The sequence below is a fragment of the Phoca vitulina genome, unplaced genomic scaffold (genome assembly GCF_004348235.1).
Source record: "Phoca vitulina isolate PV1807 unplaced genomic scaffold, GSC_HSeal_1.0 scaffold26, whole genome shotgun sequence".
Classification (NCBI taxonomy): Eukaryota; Metazoa; Chordata; class Mammalia; order Carnivora; family Phocidae; genus Phoca; species Phoca vitulina.
In genome coordinates, this window is record NW_022589729.1 from 209,426 (window position 1) to 223,142 (window position 13,717).

The 13,717-nt window shown below is 38.8% G+C and overlaps 1 protein-coding gene across 1 annotated transcript in view; it reads left to right on the top strand.

Annotated features, from left to right (window-relative positions):
• Positions 1 to 13,717, top strand: part of ATF6 (activating transcription factor 6) — a 206,831-nt gene that overhangs the window by 28,582 nt on the left and 164,532 nt on the right. The window contains exon 7 of the mRNA XM_032422384.1: positions 5,162 to 5,382. Within this exon, the coding sequence (XP_032278275.1) occupies positions 5,162 to 5,382 (221 nt within the window). The remainder of the gene's footprint in view (positions 1 to 5,161; positions 5,383 to 13,717) is intronic.

The window sequence follows — 13,717 nt, forward strand, 5'->3', positions numbered from 1 at the left end:
TCTTTTCTGAGCAGTTTATCAGGTTCAGAAACCTGAATCATACATTATTCAGAATGTCAGTGCCTGCCCATGATCTGCAGATAGTATTTATGTTTGCTAATATAAGGCACTTGTGTAGTACAGTCCAGAGAGTTGGTGTTGTTGTAACATACAGATTTAAGTGTATGTTTTCCATTTATTTGAAATAAAGAGGTAGAGGGGAAATATAGGAGAGGCATTTTATAATTAATGTAAGTATCAATAGTAAATATTTTTACCATTAAAAAAGAAGAAGTAATTTTTACAGGATTAAGTTCAAATTCTCTAACTTGGAAGTAAAGCCCACCGTGGTTTGGCTCCAGTTTAGTTTTCTAACTTTACATTATAATCACTCCTTTTTATAAACCCAACTTCCTCTTCTAGCCCAACCAGTCTGACCACTGTCTCTTGAATTCTCTCGTTTTTCCTAGTTTCTTGGCTCAGACCATTCTGTCTGCCTGAAACAACTTCTGTAACCAAGTCCTATACATCCATTAAGACTGTTAGGAGGAGTGCAGGTGAGAGATGATGAAAGCCTGGTATGTCCGTGAAAATGGAGAGCCAGGATAGAGGGTGCAGAGGTTAAAACATGCAGAATCATAGGCTTGGTTATTGGATGGTCTGGAAGGGGGATGAAGGATAGAGAGGAACGTATCCTATGACATCTTGGGCTTGTTGGGTAGATAATAGTGCAGAATCATTGAAATGGAGGATAGAGGTAACATAACTTACCCCAGGTCATTCTGCTCCTGAGAAGTAGAGGCAGAACTGGAGCCCAGTGGTCTGGCTCAGAGTCTGTTTAATTAGTCATGATACTAGATTGCCTCTAAAGGAATGGGGAGATGTGCTGTTTGATCTCCAGAATTCTAATTGGGGAGTTAACATATTTACATAAACAAATAACAGTGACTATGAGAACTAATGAATTAATAGTGCCCTTATGGAAGCTGTTATATAGAAATGGAAATTAATAATAATAATATATAATAGCTAACATTAAAGTTCTTCCTGTGTGGTAGACACTGTTGTGTTTAAGTGCATTATCTTATTTAACCGTTACATTGGCTCTGTGAAGATGGGTACTATTATTATCTTCATTTTATAGATGAGAAAATTAAGACACAGAGGAATCATTTACCCCAAGTCACACAGCTATATTATTTTGGACAAAGTAGGCATTCAATAAATGTTTGATACATAGTTTGAAATCCTTGAAGAAAATTGAAAAGGAAGAATACCTATCGCAATCGGTGAGTCATACGTAGTCAGAAGTATTTAGCATTGAATCTAGCCATGTTCCAGTGGTTCCATTAAGGGGGATTTGTATGTAATGTCAGGGAGGATTTTGAGCATGCTGAAATGGATAAACAGTCTTACGGTTGTCCTTTTTGACTGTCTTCACACTAGGGACACTAGTTACTATGTTCAGCTGCTAACTACTTAAGGCCCAAAACAGTCTTTTGCGTTGCGTTCTATGATCCATGAGCATCTAGCAGGTCATTGTTTAGCAAGTCACCATGAGAGTTTTTCGTTTTCTTGAACACGTTGTAATAGAAGTTTCTCCCCATTCTGTCTTGAACCCAGGCATGCCTAGAATATTTAGAGGATTCTTGATTTGGATGCTAGGTAATATGAGGATAGTTGGGCACCATGGGATGTTCATTATAGAAAACAGGAGGCAGCAGTGGCCTGGTAGGACTGGGAGCCGCATTAGGTACACAGACCCTGCCTCTGTGCTGCACCCTCTCCTTTCCTCCATGAGGCCAAGGAGATGGTGATAACTAGGCAATGGATGGTACAGACGGGTTATTTTTCTAAATTAGTTTTAAGAAATACCACAAAGCCATTGGCATGTGTTAACTGCAGCTAGAAGTATGATCCTTTCTTTGAAATGTTTAATTCTTTACATTTACCATCTCCTCTGCTCTTTGGAATAATCCCAAAGTTCACCAAACAGTGTTTCGTTCTGGGATCTTTTTATTATAATTTTTTTTTTAATCATTCTTTTTTTTTTTTTTTAAAGATTATTTATTTGACAGAGAGAGACACAGCGAGAGAAGGAACACAAGCAGGGGGAGTGGGAGAGGGAGAAGCAGGCTTCCCGCAGGGCAGGGAGCCCGATGCGGGGCTCGATCCCAGGACCTAGGGATCATGACCTGAGCCGAAGGCAGACGCTTAACAACTGAGCCACTCAGGCGTCCCTTTATTGTAATTTTTAAACTGAGAAGATGTGGAGCACTGCTTCCAATAATGCTCTTCTCAAAGTATTGGTTTAACTCAGTGGTTCCCACCCTACAGATGTGGACCCCAGGGTATGGGTGGTGGGAGTAGTGGCCTGTGGCATATTTTGCAAGGCATCTGCAAACCTGTATATCTGGCAGGTATTTTCTGTAGACGGAATAATTTGTTTTATACTCCTGTTTTTCAAATTTTCGTGGCTATAGTTCAGATTAATAAACTACGGATTTATTTTAAATTGTTACTAAGTTTTGTTGTTGTTGTTTTAAGTCGGCTTCATGCCCGGCGTGGAGCCCAGTGTGGGGCTTGAACTCATGAGTCTGAGATCAAGACCTGAGCTGAGATCAAGAGTCGGGTGCCCACCTGACTGAGCCACCCAGGTGCCCCTGTTACTAAGTTCTTAATAGCCTTTTCTCATCATGTATTTTCTCAATCCTGCAACTGAAAGGACAGCCATGATCATCTTGAGTGACCATGATACTTTTTGATATTAAAGAAAAGTAATTCTGTTCAGGGTGGGAGCACTTGGTTTAAGTTTTACATGATAAGGAGTACGTCTTCTCATAGTACCAGATTGTACTTTCTTTCTTTTTTTTTTAAAGATTTTGTTTGAGAGTGTGCACGTGTGCGCAGGCGAGCAGAGGGAGGAGCAGAGCGTGGGAGAATCTCAAGCAGACTCCCTGCTGAGCTCGGTGCCCTACATGGGTCTCAGTCTCATGACCCTGAGATCATGACCTGGGCCAAAACCAAGAGTTGGACGCTTAATGAACTGAGCCACCCAGGCACCCCCCCAGACTGTAATTTCTTGATAAGTGTTATTAAAAAACCTGACACTTGGTCATGAGCTTTTTATTTTATTTGTATTTTTATTTGTATATTTGGCTTAAGCATATTTATATCTGCTTATGAGTCATTTCCTCATTTAAATGTTTTTATTTCATAAAAGAAGTTTTTCCAAGGGAAAAGGAGATAAAAATGTTGAGAGATCATTTTTGTCCAAGTAAATTGTACATATTACAAATCTGTGAAATTACTTTTAGATCTTTCTTGCTAATTTACTAGTTTATCTGGGATAAAATGCTATTAACTAAATTCTAGTTTTAGTGTGCTTTTTGAGGCCATCTGAAACAAAGACTTTGATTTTAAGTGATTTTTTTTTTAAGCTAAGACAGGTGTTCTTAACAAACAGGTGTTCTGAAGTATTATTTAGATTTTTAGTTTTTCTTGATCCTTTGAAATACCAAGCTGAATTTTACATGGGTCATGTTACACTGGCTGGAAGTATAATGCTTTTTTTTTTTCCTTGAAGAAGAATTATAAATACTTATGTAATATTAGTTGCTGGTTACTGTAGTGCTTTTCTTTTGCTAGATAGGCTTAAGCAGCTGTGGGTATTGGGGGAGGCTTTCAGCACCTTATAAAATTGGCCAGATCTGAAAGGAAGCATTCAGCAGGCAAGTGAGATTTCTAAGAGAGCGGAGTTATGAGTTACGGGAGTCTTCTTTAGGTTAATGATACTAAGTCTCCTCAGATTAGCATAATTTAAAAAATAATGTTAAATGTGAAGATTAAGAAAAGATTTGGAAGCTATTTTGTGTGTGTAGGAGGAGTTGGTATTATCTACAGACTATTTTAAGTTACAGATTGGTTTCCTGTACTTGTTCACTGTGAACTCATCTCAAATGGTTTTAACGTTTTTTTTTAACAAGGATATTGTGAACAATTTTATAAAAATATGTATATTTTTAATAGTAGCATACAGTGTTATTAGTTTCAGGTGTTCAGTGTAATGACTGAACAATTCTGTACATGACTCAGTGCTCATCACAGTAAGTGTACTCTTTATCCCCTTTGTTTCACCCATCCCCCACCCACCTCCCTGATGGCAACCACCAGTTCTCTTTATTTAAGAGCCTGTTTTTTTTTTAAATTTTTGTTTCTGCTTTTTTTTAGAGACAGAGTATGACAGGGCAGTGGGGCAGGGGCGGCAGAGGGAGAGGGAGAGAGAGAATCTCGAGCAGGCCCCATGCCCAGCTTGGAGCCTGACACAGGGCTCATTCTCATGGCCCTGAGATCACGACTCGAGCTGAAATTGAGAGTCTGACGCTTAATTGACTGAGCCACCCAGGTGCCCCTAGAGTCTGTTTTTGTTGTTGTCTCTTTTCTCTGTTCGTTTGTTTTGTTTCTTAAATTCCACATATGAGTGAAATCATATGGTATTTGTCTTTCTTTGACTTATTTCACTTAGCATAATGCTCTCTAGATCTATCCATGTTTTTGCAAATGGCAAGATCTCATTATTTTTTATGGCTGAATAATATTCCATTGCATATATACACCACATGTTCTTTATCCATTCATCAATTAATGGATACTTGGATTGCATCCATATCTTGGTGGGAAATGTTGCTGCAAGTTTTAACATTTTTGATATGTGTAGCCCCTGTCCTTCCACATATTGAGTTACTGAATCTCCGTTTATATATTTTTGGTGCTGTATTTCTAAATCCTATTAATTTAAAACACGTGGCTCTCAGTGTTCAGTATAAAAGATTCATATTTATAATATGAAAAATACTTTTTAGCACTCATAAATTTCAGTGGTTAATAGAGAAATCTATGTATAACTTAGCAAGTTTGACTTGGATATAGTTGAGAAAAAAATGTGGAAATACATTGTTCATGATAACTTCATAGGGAACAAATTTAGTTGGTTTCATTAAAAACAAAACAACAAAAATCACTGTGCGTGTGTGCTGCTGTTGATTATGTTTTAATTGGTGGTTTTAAATCCCCTCAGTGTCCTCCTCCTATTGTATCTGCAGAAGAGACCTAAATTTTAACACCGTCCTTTGCCACAATGGTTATGCACACTCTGACTCCTTTCCTTTTTCCTCCACTGCAGGTCCGACCGTCATGCTTTCTCAGCCTGCCGTTGTACAACTTCAGGCTCCTGGAGTTCTGCCCTCTTCTGCCCCAGTCCTTGCTGTCGCGGGGGGAGCCACACAACTACCTAATCACATGGTGAATGTGGTCCCGGCCCCTGTGGCAAACAGCCCAGTGAATGGAAAACTTTCAGTGACTAAACCTGTTCTACAAAGTACCATGAGAAGCGTGGGCTCGGATGTAAGTATTGAAACTTCGTGCTTTATCATACCTGATTTAAAAAAACAACAAAGCCAAAGCACACCATTTTGTTTTTGTTGCCTTGTTTTTGCTTTTTAAAGTTTGTTATATTGCCTTGGCAAATTATTATGTTCGAATCTAAGCGAAAAGGTTTTAAAAAGTCTGAAGTTGTTTGATGAAAAGGGACGTACACATACTTTCCTCTGTAACTCCTTCTTTCAAACCCTCTCCTCACATTCTTCAAGGCCCTCCCCCAACCCAGTCAGACGGCAGTATTTTCCAAGACTCTTTCATGTCTCCCGATTGAAATGTTTTTGGCAATTCCCAGATAAGAGTCTGTAGGCTATTTTTTTGTCAGGGTTTATATTTACCTTCTCTCTTGACTTATTGAAGGGTTTTCACCACTACATAATGATGACTTGCTACTGTTAGGAGTTCTCCCTCTTAATGATTAGTTGGTATTCCCATCTTTGCAAATCCTCAGATTTTCTAGCATGTCTTAGGGTTTTTGTTTTTGTTTTTGTTTTTTTAATAATTTATAAATCACAGAAAGTTTCCTAAGACCTGTCTTCCTTAAAGCCAATTATAGCATTTGCCAGCTAATTTTTGCTTTCTTTAAAAGTGATACAGAAATATCTCATGTTATGTATTAAGTAGTAATTGAATATTATGGGCCTAAAGTTTAATGAAATTAAAGTCAAATAATCATTTTGACAGTGGATTCTCTTAAATTGTTACTGGGAAGGCAAACCCGTATGTGTTTTCTTTAAAATAAAAGTAGATATTATGGGTTGTTAATGTTGCTACTCTGCCTTTTCTTTAGGTACTGCAAAATACTTTCAAAATTTTGTGAGTATTGCAGTATTATCTGATGTACCATAATTTATTAACCAGCATGTTAGTAGCCCAGTAGTGAAATTGTTCCACTGTTGAATAAACACAACTAAGTAATTTCAATCAGCAATATTTTAAAGACCCATAACAAAGGAATATTATCTGATGAAAGTAGAACTTTGAAGATCTACAGTAATTCTCATAGTTTATATAGGTTTTGAAAATAGTGTTTATCCAGACATTGAAGAAAATTAGAGTCGAACGAGAATAGACATGGATAGTACAGGATAAGCCTTGACTGTTAATGTTCATTTATTTTGAGGACTAGAGAAGGTTAAGCACAGTGGTTATGGCGTAATAGGCACTAATACACAGTATGTGCTTCAGTTGAAGATGAAATGATATGATGCTGGAATTTTCTTAAAATACTCTGGGGCAGGGGGCGAGGAGCACAGGATGGAGGAAACAAGATCGGCAAAATGTTGATAATCATCAAAATTGTTGGTAATCTTTCTCTCCTTTTGGTGTGTGGGAAAATTTCCACAATAAGTAAGTAACAACAAAAGTCCAAAAATATCCTGTGCTATTTTCAATTAAAAAGTTATACAGCCAGTAAAAGAAAGGGTATGTGTTTCATAGGAGACTGAGACAGCTAAGAATGATGAGAGTATTTTTAAAATGATCCTTTAAAATTTCCTTTTAATTCTCTTTAAATTATGAATTGGAATGTTTCTTCTGTGATACTCCCAAACGGAACTAGCAATAGAAAATATTCAAAGTCGTCTTTTTTATGGGGTAGGGGCAGAGAGAGAGGGAGAGAGAGAATATCAAGCAGACTCCCCACCAAGCACGGAGCCTGATGTGGGGCTCAGTCCCACCACCCTGAGATCATGACCCAAGCCGAAATCAAGAGTCGGACGCTCGACTGACTGAGCCACCCAGGTGCCCCTCAAAGTTGTCTTTATATCATGTTAGGACATTAAAACTATTTATTATGAAATATCTTAGACATGAAAAAAGGTAAAGACTAATTAGAACTTAAAAAAATATAGATCAACAGTATGTCACAGTTGTTAAATTATTTGCATAGTGTTAGTCTGTATTCTTGGCCTTCTAATATCTGATCGTGGGACAGTCCAGAGGCATGTGGCAAGGATAGGGAAGATGTCTTGAAACTATGTCCTAGGTAGAGGAATGGTTTAAGGGTTGGAATGACTCTATAAACTGAAGAAGAGAACACTGAACATAGGTCTGGGAGCTGATTCCAGGACACGAAGGTTGATGTGTGGAAAACAGAATGATTGTTCTGGGTTATTCCAGAGGACTCAGCTAGAATAGGTGCAGGTACATTATAGAAAGGTTTCTTCTCATCCTAAAGTTCTTTAAAAACAGGAGGAAGGGGATGCCTAGGTTGCTCAGTTGGTTAAGCGTCTGCCTTCGGCTCAGGTCATGATCCCAGGGTTCTGGGATCGAGTCCTGCATCAGGCTCCCTGCTCAGCGGGGAGCCTGCTTCTCCCTCTGCTTCCCACTCCCCCTGCTTGTGCTCTGTCTCTCTCTCTGTCTGACAAATAAATAAAATCTTAAAAAACAAAAAACAAAAAGCAGGAGGAAGCCTTTTTCTTTTTTCTTCTAGGCTAATATCTGAATAATGAGCATCTTAATGTTGGCACTCATCATTGTATTCTGCTGACCCATTTTGTAATCTCTAAACATTTCAATTAATTATTTGTTGACCAGTTAGTCAGACATTCACTATAACTTCTTTGGTGTGAAAGACCATGTTTGTTCTGCTCTTGCATCCATCCCTTTTTTTTTTTTTTAAAGATTTTATTTATTTATTTGACAGAGAGGGACACAGCGAGAGAGGGAACACAAGCTGGGGGAGTGGGAGAGGGAGAAGCAGGCTTCCCGCGGAGCGGGGAGCCCCTTGCGGGGCTCGATCCCAGGACCCTGGGACCATGACCCGAGCCGAAGGCAGACGCTTAACGACTGAGCCACCCAGGCGCCCCTGTGCTCTTGCATCCTTAAGAATGCTCTGTAAATTTGGTGAATAATTTACTGATGAAGTCTCAGTCAACATTGAACTGGGGGATATGTGAGATGCAAAAGTAGAGGACCAAGAGGTATTTTTTTTTTTTTTTTAGCAATATTTATTGGCTAGCGTTGTTACTGCTTTCCAGAATTTAGAGTTGACAGTATTATAGAAGATAGATTTCATGTACTGTGTGTCTAGTGCAAGAGACCTAAAGGTGATTAGAATAAATTTTCTAGTCAAACTGCATTGAGGTTTTGTGCTTATTTTTCCTTGGCCAGCGCATCAGGAAGTGAGCCAGGCCTTTTCAGTATGAGTTTTCTGGTAGAAATTTTGACTTAATGTTTATTTCAAGTAAAGAAACATCAGTCTGTCCTATCAGCTGGCCAAGCTGCTCAGGAACCCAAAGTAAATTTGTTCCAGAAGGAGCTGCAGGAAACTTTGATCTGCTGGTATAGTCTCCTGTGTTAGTAACTTGGTTGACCTTAATAGTGCATGTGTTTGTTAGACTGAAGTCCTATTAAATTATGATAAATTTGAAGTAGTATAAATTTCTGATTCAAAATGGCCAAAAAGAAAAATTTTTCATTATGTGCTTTTTGTGCTTTTAAACCAAAAGCCTGGTGAAAAAGCTGTAATTCAACAAAACAAAGCATATCAGTCTTTTGTGGCTTTATAATGCTGACATGGCTTCTTTTTTCCTACCTTTTTTGTTCTTTTAGAATTTGGCTAGTTTCACTCTCTAGAGGCCCGCTACTACCCTAAGTAGCATTTTTTGCATACCATATTCTGCAAACTGCATTAAGTGCCACATTTTCTGTTATGAAACAGTTTGCCTGGTTCAAATTATAATCTCACTCTTCCTGCCTTTTGCTGGTAAATCTGTTCTGTTTAACTCTTGGAAACCCCACCTAAGTTTTCAAGAAATATGGTTGGTTTTTGGCTCTGATCGTGATGGAAAAAATGAACATGGTCTCTCATTTCAGTGTAGAAATTCTCTCATGCAGTTTCTTAGTAAAAGGCAATGTTGGAACTGCAAAGTTGCCTTCATAGGAGAGGGTGCTTATCTTTCTTTAAAGGGCTATTGAATGTTGCCAGACATCAAACCAAGGACTTGAAAGCTGTAACTACTACTCTGTACCCATTGTAATTCCATAGAGTTCATGAAACATTATGGCCCCAGTTTTAGGGCTGTGGAGTTAATATTGTTGTGGTTATTTTGTTTGGGATAAAAGACCAGGAAAAAAAAGTGGTGAAATTATATTCTGCGATCTCCGCAGTGGACCAAGATGGAGCAAAAACCCTTAATGGAAGTCAGTAGGTGGTGACAATGGAAAGAAAATGATCAGGAGCTAGGTCAGAATGAGAAATATCAAATGGGAGGCTGATCAAGAGTACAGGCTCTCCTGACAGGAGGCCTCAGGCCTTCCTCTTAGCCCATTCACCCCATTAAGCATCTTATAAACCCTTTATTCTTGCACTCTTTCTAATTCTTTACTTGGAGACCTTGATCCCTCCCAACCCGGTCCCTAGCCTTTGGGAGTCTCTGTCCTGGTCACTAAAGCCATCATGAGAAGCTGGGTGCCGGGGGATATCCCTTTCCACCTGCCTGCAGGTATTAGAAATAGTGTGAAGGGGATTCCTCTGGCATACCGAACTGGAACTTTGTTATTTCTTTTCTCTGGAGACAGCGTTATACAATTAGGTTCAAGATTTCAGGTATTGTTAGTACTGTGAGCGTGGAGGTGATGTGATCTGGGCCCAAACGGGGCCAGTGCACACAGTGTTCCTTTATGGCAGTGCAGGAAGGCTGAGCTTTGGGAGTCTAGCACTTTTACAGCACGCAGTGAGCAAGTTTCCTCATTGTCCAGAGGAAGACATTACCTCATCTCTCAAGGTTTTTTGCTGGAAACACAGCTCTGAGAAAGGGCCTGGGTAAAGAGTGGTTAGGGCCTTGTATTCTTGGCATGCCCAGGAAGACGTATAGTAGCAGGACTCCCAAGAGACCCCTAGAGAAGTATCTTTCAAGAAAAATATGCATCTAAAATAATTCGTTTACAGTGCAAAGCAATGCAGAGAAACTCTTAGAAAAATGGAGAGTGCCTACGTTCTATTTCGGAAACAAAACAAAACAAAACACGTTATTTCTAATGACACTTAAGCTGCTTATTTTATCTGTAACACCCAAGAATAAGTCCTCTGTTAGGTCCAAGTGTGAGCTGCATATCCATCCTTAAATAATGTGGCCAGCCTAGATCTAAGAAGATAAATAATGAATAGATACTTTTTAGGGACTAAATTCTTTAACAACAAAGACATTGAGATCATGATATTTCTTTAGGCTTTAAAATAGAGGAATCCATCAGAACAAATTCAACAGGAAGGATTTGGAGACCTGAAAAGCTATCCAGATTTTAGTAAAATATTACTTCTGTGCTGATTACTTTTCTGGCTTTGCTGCTACCAGGGACTCTGCAAATCAAAGAAAAATGTGCTTTGTTCAAACACTTGTAGTTTCTCTAAAAAAAACAATTTATCTTGAATAAGGACTTTGGCAAGTAATGTCATTTGTGGTTACAGTAGCTTTGGAAAGGGAAGTGAACAAGGTGGTTTTATTCCCGCCCCCCCCCGCCCCCCCGGTTGTATTGTATTAGGTTAGATTTATGTCCCAGCAACTGGAGCATTCTTTGTTCTGTTATTTTCAGTTTGGCATCTTTTTTTTTTTTATTTTTTATTATTTTTTAAAGGTTTTATTTATTTGACAGAGAGAAAGACAGCCAGAGAGGGAACACAAGCAGGGGGAGTGGGAGAGGGAGAAGCAGACTTCCCGCGGAGCAGGGAGCCTGATGCGGGGCTCGATCCCAGGACTCTGGGATCATGACCGGAGCCGAAGGCAGACGCTTAACGACTGAGCCACCCAGGTTCCCCTCAGTTTGGCATCTTGATAAGGTTAATAAATAATTATTTTTAAAGGAATGCTGATTTCCCTTCCTGCCACCTGTCCCTGGAGAGAGTCCTTCCATGCCCCAGATACTTTATAGCCACTCGGTCCCCCTGCCCAGAAGCAGTCATTGTTACTCGTTTTTTGTGTATCTTCCCTGAGACCGTTCCTTAATATATTAGTATTTATAGTTTTACCCATTTACCTGTTCTACAGAAATGGTAAAGAGCATATCCATTCTGTCCTGCACCTTGCTTTTCTCCTTTGGTGTATCTTAGGGAACTCTCCATAGCAGTACATAAAAAATTTTATTCCTTTATTTATTCATTTATTTATTTATTTTTAAAGATTTTATTCATTCATTTGACAGAGAGAGAGGGAGACACAGTAAGAGAGGGAACACAAGCAGGGGGAGTGGGAGAGGGAGAAGCACGCTTCCCGTGGAGCAGGGAGCCCGATGCAGGGCTCGATCCCAGGACCTTGGGATCATGACCTGAGCCGAAGGCAGATGCTTAACGATTGAGCCACCTAGGCGCCCCTCTTATTCTTTAATAGCTGCATGGTAGTCTGTTTCGTAAGGGTGTCATAATTACTTAAGATTTTTGCAGTTTTTTTCTTTGTAAGCATTCCTCCATCAAATAACTTGGTACTTATTTAATTTTGTTTATGTGCAAGTATATCTGTAGGAGAAATTCCTAGAACTGAAATGAGAGAGACGCAGAAGGTTTAGGTAGTTTTTCGATATTGATAAATACTGTCAAATGGCCCGCCATCGGGGTAGTAGTTCTAATTCATCCTTCCACTTTGAGTGTGTGAGAGTGCCAGTCACGGGGCTTCTCGGAGGAGTCTGTGGACAGTGTCTCTACAGATAGTTCCCCTTTTCCTCACGTCACCCCTTTCCTTGCATAATTGTTTATAACGCTGGGTATGTGCATTTGTCTGGAGAGAGAGTCTGTAGCTTCTTATGTAATTTTTTTTAATAGCTTGTTGAGATAAAATTCATACCCCATAAAGTTCACCCTTATAAATATAAAATTTAGTGGTTTTCAGTATACTCACAGAGTTGTGCTGCCATCACTGCTAATTCCAGAATGTTCTCATCACCCTAAAAAGAAGCTCCGTACACATTAGCAGTCGTTCCTATTCTGATCTTCTCCCCATCCCCTGGCAGCCACTAATCTGCTTTCTGTTTTTTGGAATTGCCTATCCTGGACATCTCATGTCAATAGAATTATACACAGTGTGGCCTTTTGTGTATGACTTCTTTTACTTACCATAATGTTTTTCAAGGTCCATTCAAATCATAACATGTATCAGTACTTATTCCTTTTTATTGCCAAATAATTTTCCATTGTTTGGCTAGGTGGTATTTTGGATTATCCATTTATCATTTAATGGAGATTTGGGTGGTTTCCACTTTTTGGCTATTATGAATAATACTGCTTTGAACATTCATGTATAAGTTTTCATAGTCTTTTTGAAACCCTTTTTAATATAGAGAGTATTTACAAATCAGTGAGAAAGATGCAAGTTAACCCAACACCAAATGGACAAAATATGTGAATAGATTAATTCACAAAAGAGAATGGCAGGTGTTTCAATGAAAGTATCAATGGCTATATGTTCTTGAAGGGGTATGCCCTCTGAAGGATTACTATTTTAAAATATGTGAGAGAATATTAATTATTAATAGAAGAGAACTTTTGACTGGTTAAAGAATGATATTCAGGGATTAAAAGTGTTATGGTTAATATTTTCTGTGGCTCTTATCTCCCTTTGCTATTATGAGTTCCAGAGAAAAGTATCTGTATGTCTTTCTTGTAATTCCCCGGCATTGTATGTGCACTGCAGCCCTGCAAGTGTGTGTGTGTGTGTGTGTGTGTGTGTGTACATGTGCATTAGACTTTGTATGTGGTAATAATGTCAGATATTTAAAAGTTGAAGAAACAAAAGTCCTCTAGAGAACACCCATGTACCTTCACCCATTAACCTGTTATCATTTTACCCCATTTGCTTTATTACTTCTTTCTTTCTGTCTCTCCACACACAGACTCCATTTCCCCCCCCAAACTATTGTGGAGTAAGTTACATACCTTATAGTCCTTTACTGCCAATATTTCAGTGTGTATTTTTTCAGAACAGGGATCTCCTACATACCCACAGTACAGTTATCAACTTTATAAATTTCATTTGTAAAATACTTTAATCCACTCTCAGTATTACAGTTTTGTCGGTTGACCTAGTAATATCCTTTATCGAATTTTTTCCCTTCCAATACAGGACCCAGTCTAGGGCCAGATACTGCATTTAGTTGTCTTGTCTCTTTAGCTTCTTTTAATCTGGAACATTTCCACAGTCTTTGTCTTTTTGATGCTTTAGAAGAATTTGGCTCTTTTCTAATATGGTTTTTTTTTTTTTTTTTTAAGATATATTTATTTATTTTAGAGAGAGGGAGAGAGTGTGTGAGCAGGGGGCAGAGGCAGAGGGAAAGAGAGAGAATCCTCAAGCAGACTCCCCACTGAGTGTGG